Source organism: Primulina huaijiensis, chromosome 8 (assembly GCF_012295235.1).
Source record: "Primulina huaijiensis isolate GDHJ02 chromosome 8, ASM1229523v2, whole genome shotgun sequence".
Lineage (NCBI taxonomy): Eukaryota > Viridiplantae > Streptophyta > Magnoliopsida > Lamiales > Gesneriaceae > Primulina > Primulina huaijiensis.
Window position 1 is genome coordinate 21,910,061 of NC_133313.1, and position 14,462 is coordinate 21,924,522.

Sequence of the window (14,462 nt, forward strand, 5' to 3'; positions counted from 1 at the left end):
TGAAATTGTCTCTATTGGAAGACTTTATCACCTTTTGCTCCACGTTTCTGAAAGGCCTGATTGTTGAATATTCGGACAGCGTAGTCCCAAGTGTGAATTTGATTTTCTGGTATTAATTCTACGCCGGACACGTGGCAATGGTCTCTTTTGTAGGAATTTGTTTGGTCCAAAAGTCATAAACTTTTGAGCCGTCGGCTTGGTCACCGGCGAAATCGAATTTGGAAGGTGTAAAAATCGTTTATACTTTGTACGTTGTCTGTTCTTTTATAAACCGTTGCTTAAATAGTTGAAGAAATTTCAATTTTTTGATCGATTTTTTTAAAAAAATAAAAAAAATCAAAATCCCATCTTCATGCCCTAAAAACTTGTGTGAGACGGTCTCACGGATCGTATTTTGTGAGACCGATATCTTATTTGGGTCATCCATGAAAGAATATTACTTTTTATGCTAAGAATATTACTTTTTATTGTGAATATCGGTAAGATTGACCTGTCTCACAGATAAAAATTCGTGAAATCGTTCCACAATATACCTATTCTTTGATGTACTCATCTATAGCTAAGATCTATGATTTATCATATTATAAAAAATATAATTTCATTGGTACATTACATACTATTGCCAATAACTCTCGGCTTGAAGGCGGGGGGCTTCGTATTGGGCCTCTGCAAAATGGGCCTTTCTAGCCCATATACAATAACATAGCATAAATTAAGCGAACTCATACCATACCGACGCTGGAAACATATGTTAATCCTATTTTTTTTTTTAGAACAACTCCAACACTGTCATAATTTCCAATTCAAAATTAGAGGGGAAATATTATTCTTTTCGAAATTATTTGAAATAATGCATTATTTTTAAAATTTGTTTTATTTCGTAATTTCTGATATACAATTTTTGTCTGATAATTTTCTTTCACTTTAGTCTCTGTTGTAAAATATTAAATTATTATTTCATCAAAATATTAAATTATTACATGTAATTTATATTTGATCTACTATATTTTATATGCGTATATATATTCTAATATACGTGGATGCATGGTAATATAATTTTATCTTACAAATAATATACAAAAATATTTTCATAAAATTTATTAAGCACGTGGGCTGCCCTCCTTCCGCCGATAATGATTTTGAGAAGCAAAATTATAAATTTTGAAAATAATTGAGTTATTTATTTATTTATTTATTTATTTATAGAACTGATATTAATAAACTCGCATTTTATGCATGGAATATTTCATTTAATTAATTGTTCATGTTTTTAACAAGTTCAATTTTCATTGAGTAGTAATAAAATAACAAAAAAGTCATCACTCAACCAAATTGCGAAGTATCGTGAATGGTCCATTTGTAATTTAAATTATCTATTAAAAAGTTGGAACCCCTGTCCTTTCCCAAATTGAGCCTCATATATTCATTGGAAAATTTGTGTAAAAAATTAATGTAATGTACAAATAAATCTATAATAATTACAATTGTGGTTGAAAAAATCATGGCCGAGTCTTAAATTTAGAGTAATTAAATTAATTAATTAAATATCATTTATTTAGATAATGAATTTGGCCACGTTTCCAATTCAACTTTTAGTATAAAATAATGGTTTTCCCACATTGACACCTACAAGACTAGCACTGGATTACAGCCTTCACAATAATTGAAAGGCAAACTACTCGATCATGGCTTCCTCTTCTGTAGCATCTTTCTCTTCTTCTTACCTTCAATTTCCAGTCCAAAATCACTCTCCGAAACTGCCGGCAGCTCCTAAAAGGATTTCGAAACGGCGTACATTCTCTGCGCAGCCGTTCATCATTGCTACCTTGTCGGAACTAGACACTGTTGCAGCTGATCCGTTGAAGTCCTCCAAGCTTCCCATCAAAGAAATCCCCGGAGACTACGGGCTTCCATTTTTTGGCCCGTGGAAAGATAGACAAGATTTTTTCTACAATCAAGGCAGGGAAGAATTCTTCAAGTCAAGAGTGGAAAAATATCAGTCCACCGTCTTCAGAAGCAACATGCCGCCGGGACCCTTCATTACATCAGCCTCAAACGTCATCATCTTGCTCGACGGCAAGAGTTTTCCGGTCCTTTTCGACACCAGTGTAGTCGAAAAGAAGGATCTTTTCACCGGCACGTATATGCCCTCCACCGATCTCACTGGCGGGTACAGAATCCTCTCGTATCTCGACCCTTCCGAACCCAACCACACCAAGCTGAAGAACCTGTTGTTTTTCTTACTCACTTATCGGCGGGAGGCGTTCATCCCGGAATTCAGTAAAGCTTACACGGAGTTGTTCGAGGGATTAGAGAAGGATTTGGCGAAAAAAGGAAAAGCCAGCTTCGGCGACGGCAATGATCAAACGGCGTTCAATTTCTTGGCCAAAGCATATTACGGCGCGGACCCTAAGGACACTAAGCTCGGAACCGACGCGCCGGGGATAATAACCAAATGGGTGCTATTTAACCTACACCCGATACTAACACTTGGTTTGCCCAGAATTTTAGACGACCTCCTTCTCCATACATTTAGATTGCCACCATCTTTGGTCAAGAGTGATTACCAGAGGTTGTACGATTTCATCTACCAAAACGCCGGCCCCATCCTCGACCAAGCAGAAAAGGACGGCCTTTCTCGAGAGGAGGCTTGCCACAATCTCCTCTTCGCCACGTGCTTCAATTCCTACGGTGGACTCAAAATCTTGTTCCCAAGCATTGTCAGCCTGGTTGGTAAAGCTGGATTCAAGCTGCACGCGAAACTAGCCCAGGAAATCCGATCGGCTATCAAATCCAGCGGCGGAAAACTCACCATGGCAGCGATGGAAAGCATGCCGTTGATGAAGTCGGTGGTTTACGAAGCGCTGCGCATCCAGCCTCCTGTACCTCTGCAGTACGCAAAGGCTAAGCGTGACTTGGTGATCGAGTCACACGACGCTGCCTTTCAGGTGAAGGCTGGTGAGATGATGTTTGGGTACCAGCCGTTTGCTACCAAGGACCCGAAGATATTCGATCGACCCGAGGAGTTCGTACCGGACCGGTTCGTGGGTGAAGAAGGGGAGAAACTCTTAAAACACGTGCTATGGTCCAATGGACCCGAAACAGAGTCGCCCACAGTTGAGAACAAACAATGTGCGGGGAAGAATTTTGTGGTGATGGGGGCGAGGTTGCTGGTGGTCGAGCTGTTCCGCCGTTATGATTCGTTCGACGTCGAGATCGGTCAGGCGACGATAGGCTCCTCCGTCGATATCACGTCGTTAAAACCAGCAAGCTCCTAGACCGGGCTGGGTTTCGGTTTTTTCCTAGCGTTCGAGTTTTAATTGTATGCTTTCCTTCGGTTGGAAGGGCCTCCGCAGATAATTATGGTTATAATTTTGCTCCTTCGTGATTATAATCGGGTCACGTTAAATGTACAAATAAAAGTTGTACGGATGCGACATTTAGCTTGAATAAGAATATGGTGATCATCCTCTTCTCATTGTTTGGGAACATGGATCTTTTTCTTTGTGATTGATTAAACTTATAATTACAGATCTATCTTCTTCTTAATAAAATACAAGATTTCAGCTGAAAAAAAAAAAAAAGAATATGGTGATCATAAATTAGTTTATCTCATTTTATTATTTTACTTGCATATTATTACACTGGACATTTAAATAAATGGGAAAAATCCATTTATTTCTTCAAAATTTATTTAGAAACTATATATATATATATATTCTTTTGTAAGGATGATATAAATCAACATGTATGGTGGACATCTTTTTATAACAATATCTATCTGAAAACTAAAAGCTAAGCGAATTTGTCAACACGTTTTAAAAATGCAATAACATCAGAGAGATATTTTTTAGCACTAGTAATCATTAAATCCCAAGAATGATATATATTTTTTAAAATAATAATAAAAAATAAAACCTCGATAATTGTTTCATTGTCGATTTATGTGCCGACATGTAGCATATTTGGCGCCTTCCAATGAAGGAATATCATCAACAAATGTGGGCACACTTTGATGAGATAAGAGATGTCATTTTGTGCTTACAAAGACGAAAGGTATTTCTATCAAATGACCTCCACATTTTTGCATTGCAGTAGGGACGACAGTTTTCTTCACCGGTTAATTTCCTATTCGTGACATGTGTACGTGGGAATTTTGAAATTAATCATTGGAACCTTTAACGTACAATTTTCTTATTTTAATATACATACGTCATATAACGTTTAACGATGGCATGCAATTTCTTCATTAACATACAATCATTTGCTAAATTCACGTCTGACCAAAAAGTTTGTTATATCTATTCAAATTAATTTAAATGAACTCCCTTATCATATAATATACACGAGTTCTTTCAAAATATGATATATCAACATTAAGGAAATTAGAACTTGTTCACCTTTTGAAATGATTCAGCAAACTATTTGATGAAGGCGAGCTCTGATCATCACTTTGCCAAGAATCCTGAACTGAAACTGGAGAAAAATCAGCAACAGTATCCGATGAATTCGTGCTACTCGTGAATGGACCGCTGCAACTCAATTCCTGCTTCAAACACATGATCTGTTTTTCGCTTGAATTGGAAGAAGATGAGCACGAAGATGTATCATCTAATGAATTTGGCCATTTACTCAGCCTAATGATCTGTTCCAATTCTATGGCAACTTCCATCATAGAAGGCCTCATATCCCTGTGAAACGACAGGCATCTGAATGCCAGTTCAGCCACTTTGTGCACCGATGAAACTGTCCAAGAATCCAAGTTTAGTTTGAGGGACGTGTCGATTATCTCGCCTAGACAGCCTCTTCCAATCCTGTCTAAAGCTAATGCAGCCAGATTTACTTCATTCTGAGGGCGACTGAAATCCACAGCTCTAAGAGCTGTTATGATCTCGATAAGAACGACTCCAAAACTATATACATCACTCTTATCGGATAAATGAAAATCCTGATGATACTGAGGATCGAGATACCCGGGGGTGCCCTGAGGGGCAGTTGATATGTGGGATGACTCGATCATACCTAATCTAGAAAGCCCAAAGTCACCTACTTTGGACTTGTAGTTGTAGTCTAGGAGTATGTTGCTTGATTTTATATCCCTATGATAAATAGGTGGGTGCATCGCATTATGAAGATAGGAAATAGCCTGAGCTGTTTCCCATGCAATAGTTAAACGAACTGGCCATGGAAGCCCATTGCCCTTTTCTCTTTGGAGATGCTGGGATAAGGTTCCATTAGGCATGAACTCATAAACAAGAATCTGCTCTTCATCTTCGATGGAGCAACCAAGGAGCCGGACTAGGTTCGGATGGCTTACTGAGGATAGGAGTTTGATCTCGTTTATGACTTGTTCGGTGCTGTCTGCATCTCTGCGTTTGATTCTCTTGATGGCGACCCATTCCTCGTTCAGTTTACCCGAGTAAACTGTTCCATAGGCCCCGTTCCCAAGCCTTCTTTTCTCAGAGAAGGAATCCGCGGCTTTCTCGATTTCTTTGTAGGGGTGAATAGGAATGATAATCCCGGCACTTTTGCAAAGCTGTCGGCTTTTTCTGCTTCTGCTTCTCAGTTTGGATCTCTTCCGTATGAAACAGAAGATGAGGCCGAAGACAATCATTAGTGAAGCACCTGCAGCTACTCCTGAAAATGCAAAAGCCGACCAAACGTTAATTTTGAAAATGATTCTTTTTAACTACTTTTACATCCAAACGCACTCTAATTAAATCAGTGATTCATTACCTCCAACCAGAACTCCAATTCTTGTTGTTCCGCCGCATCTGCCGTTCATGTACTTTGATGGATTGCAACGTAATGATTCTGTTTGTGTACATAAGGTTAAGATACAACAAATTATGAATAATTGTTCTAACAACGTTAACAAAGTCCTGAAAATAGGCCCTCAATCACATGATGAGTGATTGATCATGGGCGGGAAAATTCGATCCTAGTATAAGAATAAGATACAATGATCCATGTTTGATCAAGCATGCCAAATTCACAATAGACCCCACATAAAACAGAAATTTCGTCAAACATGAACCATTCATATGTTAGGCAGTGCCCTAAACAGCTGGGATCTTTGAGGCATAATTGCCGAGGATTAGTGGGACTTGTTCGTCTATAATTTAAACCAAAACTTTATAAAATTATGATTGTTTCCACAACGGAATGACGAAGAAAATTTTGGCACATTAGGCTACATAGTGGGTGACTCTGACCAATTATGCAACCAAAATGAAAGAAAGCTAATCCAACTTTCGGATGCAATAAAATTTTTAATCCGAACTATGATTATGCTTTTCTCAATTGGTCCACTTGAACCATTTTTAAAAATATTAAAACCTCATATATTATTATTTTTTTTCTAGAAATTTAACCAACTATCTAATTTCTTTAGTTTACTAACATAAAAAGTTCATTATATTGTTACTTAAAATAAGAATATGATCGGAAAAAACTAAATCAAGAATCAAATGAAAAAAAAGTAAAAGTAAAATGAAGAGACGAAAAGAGATGCTGAACTTTACCTTTCCAGCAACCCAATCCGTCCATGAATCCGTCTCCGGCGAACCCCTCAGCGCATTGGCACCTATAACCCGGCGGATTCCCTTCAAAGGGCGTCGACTCTATCCGAACACACCTCGCATTCTTGGCACACTTACAACCTCCCAGAATCCACCACTCCAGTCTCACAATCTGCACGTCCAAAGACACGGAAGAACTGTTCCCGAAAGACTCCATCGAGATCGCCGAGAACAGAGACCTACAACTTGTCCTCCTCAACTTCTCATAATTTATGAACGAGCTCCGATTGTCCTCCTCCGAGTAGCAGCTTATTTTATCGTTCCTCGCATTGCAGTTGAGCAACTCGAAGTGGGTCTGCACCATCGTCGTTGGGATGAAGCACGAGCTACGCAGCCCGCTGCAGTTATGCAGGAGTACCGCGTTGTGTGACGTTGGCGCGTAGTTTGGTGTAAACAGGCTGCGCAGCGCCTCCACAGGTCGATCGCAAGTCGCCGGAATTGTGAGCAGGATGGTGTCTGATGTGACGGATTGAACCGGGAAACCAGCGGCGAAAACTGTTCCGTTTGAGCTGCAGTTCAGTTGGATTTTGCAGCCGGCTGAGAAGCCGAAGGGGAAATGAAGTTTCTGGCCGCCGCATTTTTGGTTGCACGAGGCTAAAATACATGGAACAACTGACAGAACAAATCCGAGCAACTGTACGAGGTTGATTCTTATTCTCATTTTCAAGAATCAGGAAAATGCGTGGATTTATGAACTAGTGTTATTGTTTTTTAAAGGGGGTAAAAGAATTTAATGTCATTTTGTCTGAAAATGAAATATTCAAGATGAGATTGAGCAAATTGGTTGACGGTTCGAATCAAGATTTTGATGGCGATGGAAATGGAAACAGATTGAAAAATATCAGAATGAATGATTAATGATCGAGGAAATATGTTTACTTGGAGATGGTTTTTCTTCCTTGTACACCTCCCTTTCATCTTCTTTTCAAACTATCATGTTGAAAATTGTTTGGTGCTTGTGATACAATTTTGTTGTATATCTATAATTTATAATAGTATAGATATATATATTTTTGCCAATATGAGTGGGTCTCATGTGAGACCGTCTAACGGATCTTAATCTGTGAGACGAGTCAACCTTACTCATATTCACAATAAAAAGTAATACTTTTTCATGGATGACCCAAATAAGAGATCTGTCTCACAAATACGACCCGTGAGATCGTCTCACAGAAGTTTTTGCCGATGTATATATATATAACTGGATTTTGATAATTTGCTTTTCTTCTATGTTCAATATTGAAAACAAAATTTATTTTATTTATAACTAAAAAAACAATCATAAAGGATTCAAATTAATTATTATTCTGTTCTATGAAATTGTATTTTAGACCGCTTAATTATTAAATTAGATTAGGTTATGATTGATTATTAATTTGCAAATGTATCCGGTGAGTGGTGGATGGCTCCAAAAGTCAATCACTTCGCCTGTATATTAGCTCAATTGTCAACTAGGTTGAGGCCGAGCCTGAGGTGGTCCCATTAATTAGAAATTAGTTGGTACGATACTCGGGATAATTATATTACCTCTACACCTACGATAAAAATACAAAAAATAAAAAATAACTTATTTAAAATTAATAACATTTTAGATCTCATATTTTTAAAACATGCATAAAACTCCATGCAAAGAAAGTAAATATAATTGAGTTTTTATAACACAGAGGTTAAATACTTCTTCGATTTTTTTTTTGTTAAAATGCCATTCTTGGTAATATTAGTTTTTTCACGACTTTAAAACTTTTAAAGGGCTTCTAGCTTCACAAATTATACCATATTGGATCATGGAAGTGTTGTTTAAAATAGATTAGATAATCAAAACAGAAAATCGGAATGAAACGAAATTATGCGTCATATCGAAACACTAGGATTTGAGGTGTAATAAAATACTATCCTTTAATTAAGGTTTTATTTGCCATCACTTCTCAAATTTTGCTTGCGTTTTATAAGCAAATTACTCCCAAAATACAACAAAATTTTCAACACAATATCCAGCAAAAATGTTGAGTTGCAGAACTTATATATGAATCCGTAGAGTTTCTAGAAAATGGTGGCTTTTCATGAAACAGTGTGTCCTCATCAAAAGATACAACCATTACAAGACATATTTTCATGGGGTCTTTTCATGAATCAGTGTGTCCTCGTCGCATTTGCAGAATATATATAGATATGTAGAGTTTTTGGAGAGTGGTGGTTTTTCATGAATCAATGCGTCCTCATCAAACATGCAACCATTACAATATACTTTTTCATTTAAATAACTGAATTAATAGAGGGAAAGTTAGGGATGAAATGATTCAACTAAGAAACACAAAGATACAAGAAAGTACATAAAACTGGGTTGGGATGCTGCTTGGAAAGCGTAGCATGGGTGCCTCCAAAACGGGTGCCCCTACGCTGCAGCTTAGGTCTGGAAACTCCCGCACAGAGAAGGAAGTGTGGGTGCGCACAAAACCGGGCGCCCCCTGCGCACCGACTTCTATCTATCATATCATTACAATCTCAGAATTCCTTTTCAAATATTTTAAAAAATCATTAAACTAAATAATATTTTATGTAGCAATTGTTGATTATTATTCCCCTATACAAGATTGTAGGCATGTGGATTCAGTGCAAAATTGTTCTTTTTGTCAAATTTGTTGCTTCACGGGATTAAACACATCTCAGGAAATTCCGCGTATGAAAAACTTTATTAATTAATTTCAAAGTCGGTCAATATCCCAACGTAAGAAATTTGAAAGTCGTTAAAATGTGGGATCCATTTCCTCATATTATATAGCCCCAACACGCTTACCAGTCATTATTATCATAATTGTGGTGGTACACAAATATTATATATATTAATGAATCGTTTATTTTACATCTTTAACTAATCTCCTTGAATTTTCAATGAAAGAAGTGCGAGTTAAAATGTCAAAAAGAAATAGTAATATGTAGGGAGAAAAATTATTTTTGGGAGATGCTAAAAAAGCTTCATTAAAAATCAGTAACTCTCTCTTTTATTATAATTATAAATAAAATATTGGTAAATAAATACATGTATATTATGCATGTCCATCAATAATGTGTTTAAATTGTTTTACATAAAATAAAAATAAAAAATTAGGAAAACTATTCTTTTTGAAAAAAATAAATTTCAAAATATAAAGTCCTAAGTGTGATACGCAAGTCATTCGTTGTCGTAATCGATCGATTCTCATTTACATGTCCATATTGCTTGCCAAATCGCATTGTATTTAAATAATAATGAAAGATCAAAATACAATTGAAAGTATTGTATTTAAATGAGATTATATTGTAATTATAAAACTGATGAGAAACTAGACTACAATTTGAACATAGGAGCTAAACTTTGATTTCAAAGAACGGATTTTTTTTATATGTAAAAACAAAAGACGAAACACCAATCATTACATATTTCTGTCTATTTTATAAAGATTATTAATAAACAATAATAGATTCAACAAATAGTTGTCGAAATTCTCCGTTAGATGTTACATCATTTGTGGTGTAGTGATATGAACTTATCTCAAAATGAGATACTTGGATTCGAACGCAAATGATAAGGAAAAAATCTAGTAATAAAAAAAAAATTACCCAATGAATAGTGAAGAGATCACCTTGTAGATATTGTTCAGGGAAACCAAGTATAGAATTGGATATCGAATCTGCTTACTATGTAAAATATTTATACTTTTACTTTGAACCAATATGAGTTGGTAAGATTGTTGATTTTACTTTGTATTTGGATTTTTTGTTTCCAACTTGACCCTTTACTTTAAAAGAGGGAAGAGGATTATTAAAAGTTTTATGTATAATTCTTTCAAAAAAACAGGATAGACAGATATATATGTTGCTATACCCTTTCCAATACTCGAGGGGTCTGTGTGTATACAACTGATTGTTGAGAAAATACATCTTGCAATCCAGATGAAAAGATACTGGTAGGCCTATACATACAAGTCTACGTATAATGAGTTGGGCCTAGACATCGTTGAAACTTGAAACCTTTGCGGTGCATATACATTGAAGGAAATATTTTAATTTCAATTCGGTAATTCGTATTTTGTTTTGTTTTGGTATTTTTTGGCAAAAATAGAGCCTTCAATAAAGGGGTTGAGCCCAACTCGTTAACCAAATTAAATGTGTTGGTTCAAATTCCCATCTATTTAAAGACGGGGCCACCCTCATCGGTCGGGTCCGTTCATTTGAGAGCTCTAGTAAAAAATCTCTAATTCCATTGAATATTGTTTATTTTACATTGATGCTCTCCAACGCTGCTCTTGTTCCGAGAATAAAGATATATTATCCATATAAAAATAAAAATAAAGCAAAACGACATCTATTTTTTTTTTTAAAATGAGAGGAAAGTTTGTTGTATAATGTGTATAACATAAGTTTTGTTGCTTTTATATTAGCATGAATAAGATTATCAATGACAAACGGGATTCATGGATTTGGTCCGAAAAAAGACCAAAACAAAAATATAAAATTATTGAATGAAAACCAAATATCGACAAATTGGAATGATCGAAGTAGCATGTAGTAATTTGATTGGTCGATTGTCATGTAGAGTAAACTCACTCAAGTATGGCGTCACTGGACTCTTTCCCATGGTGGCACATGTGCATCCCCGCTATAATCGATTTCCTTGATCAAGGCGAGACAAGATAAGATGGGAACACTTCTTGGAATTGTCCACACTTACCTTATATGGCCTAATGCCAATGACCCAAAGTGACTTACGATGTCCAAAAACTCTAAACCATCCCAAAAAAATGCAAGGAGTTTCCGATGCCTTTCATCTCACTAAAAGCAATATCTTCTTTAGATCCACAAGCTTATATAAAATGTGCGGAATTTCACAATCATAACTTGCACGGCTAGAAGTTCTTACCATGTAAATAATATTATATATGCAATGAACTCGACTCGGGTAATTGCTTCACTTATTACCATCTTACACGTATATTTATTTACTTCCGTGGTTGGAAATGTTTTATTATATAAATTAATCGTATACCTTAACATATTTCCATACAATTAAAATATAATAATAAATATAAGATAAAATCATTGATTGGTTTGATAATTACATCATAGGTGTAGGTTAATTGCCGAGACACTAGGGAATATTGTTTGCGACCCTTGAGTTGAGCTGTGTATTATTTTAAGCTCTATACAGCCATCACTGGACATGAATCGAATAAACACACGTGTAATTAAAATGGAGCATTAATGTATATCTTTCTAAAATAAATTGATGATATCGACTTATGTGACACATATGTTTGTTTGCATTAGAAAAAATCGACTACCATCTTTGATTTGAAAAAAAAAATTTGTGTGAGACGGTCTCATGAGTCGTATTTTGTGAGACGGATCTCTTATTTAGATCATCCATGAAAAAAGTATTACTTTTTATGCTAAGAGTATTAATTTTTATTGTGAATATCGGTATGGTTGACCCCACTCACAGATAAAGATTCGTGAAACTGTCTCACAAAAAACCTACTCCTCTGATTTTTATTATCGAAAGTTGCAAACGAATTTAATTCAAAGTTCACTGGGATAGCCAGGTTCATTGAAATGGGTTGGATCGAGTATTTTGCTTTCTAAGTAGTCCTAACATAATCTGATTTAATGATCATAAACAAACAAAAGTAATTAATAAAGTAGGCAGAATAATTCAACGATAAAAAGTTTTAAACATAACGATGAAATTATTGAAAAAAAATTTTAATTCCATAAATATTTTAAATTTACTAAAAATATGATAATCGATGAAGATAATACTAGAAAAAGAGAGCGGCCCTTTAAAACTTGACAAGCGTCAATATATATAATATATCATAAGATTTTAGAATTTAAAATAAAAATATCTGAAGTGTTTTAAAAAGGGCGGTTCCCTTATTTAATTTAATTGCCATTTGGTAAATATTTCAATTCGAGCTGATTCTATTCATTTGGTTAGTGTATACCTGATCCAATTCCATTCTAAAATTGAAAATAAAATAAAAAGTAATATTTTTTTATTATAATAATATATTTACTTTAATTACTTATTTTACAGTTTGACTAAGGAGCAAGGACAAATGTCAGAACCCAATTACACGCTTCATTTGATTTTTCTTATTTTTGCCTTTAAATTCCGTTTGCATTCGCTAAATGTTCTCTCATTCACTCCGCAGCTCCTCTTCCTTGGAATTTTTTCATCAAGTTTCTTATTATTTATTCATTCTATCGATCTTGTTCTTATTCAATTCTCAAACACAAAAAATATGCAAATTTTGTTAAATAATAACAAACAAAAATAGGACTGATTTGGAATGACGGGAGGAGAAAAAAGGTATACGAAAACGTTGGAGGAAAGCAACAAGAAGCTTTCAAACAATTCTTTATCCTCCTCGGCGGAAGTTGTTGATTTCTCCACACGGAATAGCAACTTGTCCACCTATGAGACAAGCCGATTCAGCTGCGAGGGATCCCCCACGATGGCGTCTCCATGGAACCAAACCTCCCCATGCGCCAGATCCCCATGGACCTCTAACTTCTCCCGAAACCTGTCTCAGGATGTTTCTCAAAATGGCCTGATTTGCTCCCTCGTCAGAGAAGAAGGCCACATCTATTCCCTAGCTGCCAAGGATGGCACACTATACACGGGTTCAGACAGCAAGAACATCCGAGTTTGGAAAAATATGCAAGTATTCTCAGCCTTCAAATCAAACAGTGGCCTTGTCAAAGCCATTATCATCTGCGGGAACACGATTTACACTGGTCATCAGGATGGAAAGGTTCGTGTGTGGAAGATTAATCCCAAGGATCCAAGCATGCACAAGCAATCAGGCACTTTCCCTGCATTCTTTGACATCTTCAAAGCCTCGATCAGGCCGAAGAATTATGTGGAGGTAAAGCGTAATCGATCCACCATTTGGATAAAGCATGCCGATGCCATTTCTTGCCTGAGCATGAATCAAGAAAAAGGGCTACTGTATTCAGCTTCATGGGACGGAACTTTCAAAGTTTGGAGAGTGAAGGACTCAAAATGCCTCGAATCAGTGAAGGCGCACGACGATGCCGTGAATTCAGTCGTTTCAAGTATCCAAGGGATAGTGTATACCGGCTCGGCCAACGGCACGGTGAAAGTATGGAAAAGAGAACAGAAAGGTAAGGTGGTGAGGCATGTTTTAAGTCAGACTCTGCTCCGCCAAGAATCTGCTGTCACAGCTCTGGCTGTAAACGATACGGGTTCAGTTGTGTATTGCGGGTCCTCCGATGGGATAGTGAATTTCTGGGAGATGGAGAAGGAACTGTCACACAGTGGAGTACTTAAAGGGCACAAACTGGCAGTGCTCTGCCTCGCGGTGGCGGGGAATTTAGTCTTCAGCGGGTCTGCCGATAAGACCATATGCGTGTGGCGGAGGGAAGGGGTGATGCATAGGTGCCTGTCGGTCTTGACGGGACACACAGGGCCGGTGAAGTGCTTGGCCATTGAGGAGGATTCTTCCATGTCTGGAGATCGGAAGTGGTTGGTGTATAGTGGGAGTCTCGATAAATCTGTGAAGGTGTGGAAGGTGTCGGAAACGGCACCGGATTTGCAGCGGAGGACTTTGATACAGAAGATTAATGGGAATTTTGATTGGGAATCAATACCATCAGCCAAGTATTGAAATATATAGTTTACGCGATCTTGTAAAATTTAGGAGGTTTAGATATTCTTCGTATAGACGTTGTTTTGTGAACTTTTTGTTTGCACTTTATGGGACAAGATCTGTGAGAGCTTATGTAAATTATGAGTTAATAACTAAGTTGGAATTTAGTATTTGGACATCGAATAAATCTCGTAATCCGAATAATACTATTTTTAATACTATATATATA

The 14,462-nt window shown here is 36.5% G+C and overlaps 3 protein-coding genes across 3 annotated transcripts; 2 read left to right on the forward strand and 1 right to left on the reverse strand.

Moving 5' to 3' along the window:
• The first annotated feature begins 1,613 nt into the window (after positions 1-1,613).
• Positions 1,614-3,468, forward strand: LOC140982750 (allene oxide synthase 2, chloroplastic-like). Its single transcript, XM_073449425.1, has one exon. It carries the CDS (start codon positions 1,686-1,688, stop codon positions 3,276-3,278), a length of 1,593 nt encoding a protein of 530 aa, XP_073305526.1. The 5' UTR covers positions 1,614-1,685; the 3' UTR covers positions 3,279-3,468.
• An 807-nt stretch (positions 3,469-4,275) lies between these two features.
• On the reverse strand, positions 4,276-7,534 carry LOC140982239 (wall-associated receptor kinase-like 14). The gene is made up of 3 exons (XM_073448672.1): positions 6,525-7,534; positions 5,737-5,814; positions 4,276-5,637 (listed from the first exon to the last, which is right to left on the reverse strand). Exons 1-3 carry the CDS (start codon positions 7,240-7,242, stop codon positions 4,397-4,399), a joined length of 2,037 nt encoding a protein of 678 aa, XP_073304773.1. The 5' UTR covers positions 7,243-7,534; the 3' UTR covers positions 4,276-4,396.
• Positions 7,535-12,749: 5,215 nt separating this feature from the next.
• LOC140982323 (protein JINGUBANG-like) lies at positions 12,750-14,437 on the forward strand. Its single transcript, XM_073448801.1, has one exon. It carries the CDS (start codon positions 12,911-12,913, stop codon positions 14,249-14,251), a length of 1,341 nt encoding a protein of 446 aa, XP_073304902.1. The 5' UTR covers positions 12,750-12,910; the 3' UTR covers positions 14,252-14,437.
• The last annotated feature ends 25 nt before the right edge of the window (positions 14,438-14,462 follow it).

What these genes read in the sequence shown, in the direction of transcription:
- LOC140982750 (XM_073449425.1), top strand. Translation starts at nt 1,686, where the DNA reads ATGGCTTCCTCTTCTGTAGCATCTTTCTCTTCTTCTTACCTTCAATTT.
- LOC140982239 (XM_073448672.1), bottom strand. Translation starts at nt 7,242, where the DNA reads ATGAGAATAAGAATCAACCTCGTACAGTTGCTCGGATTTGTTCTGTCA. An exon ending in CGGATTGGGTTGCTGGAAAG is followed by an intron (nt 5,815 to 6,524) that starts GTAAAGTTCAGC and finishes GTACACAAACAG; the next exon opens with AATCATTACGTTGCAATCCA. An exon ending in AATTGGAGTTCTGGTTGGAG is followed by an intron (nt 5,638 to 5,736) that starts GTAATGAATCAC and finishes TTGCATTTTCAG; the next exon opens with GAGTAGCTGCAGGTGCTTCA.
- LOC140982323 (XM_073448801.1), top strand. Translation starts at nt 12,911, where the DNA reads ATGACGGGAGGAGAAAAAAGGTATACGAAAACGTTGGAGGAAAGCAAC.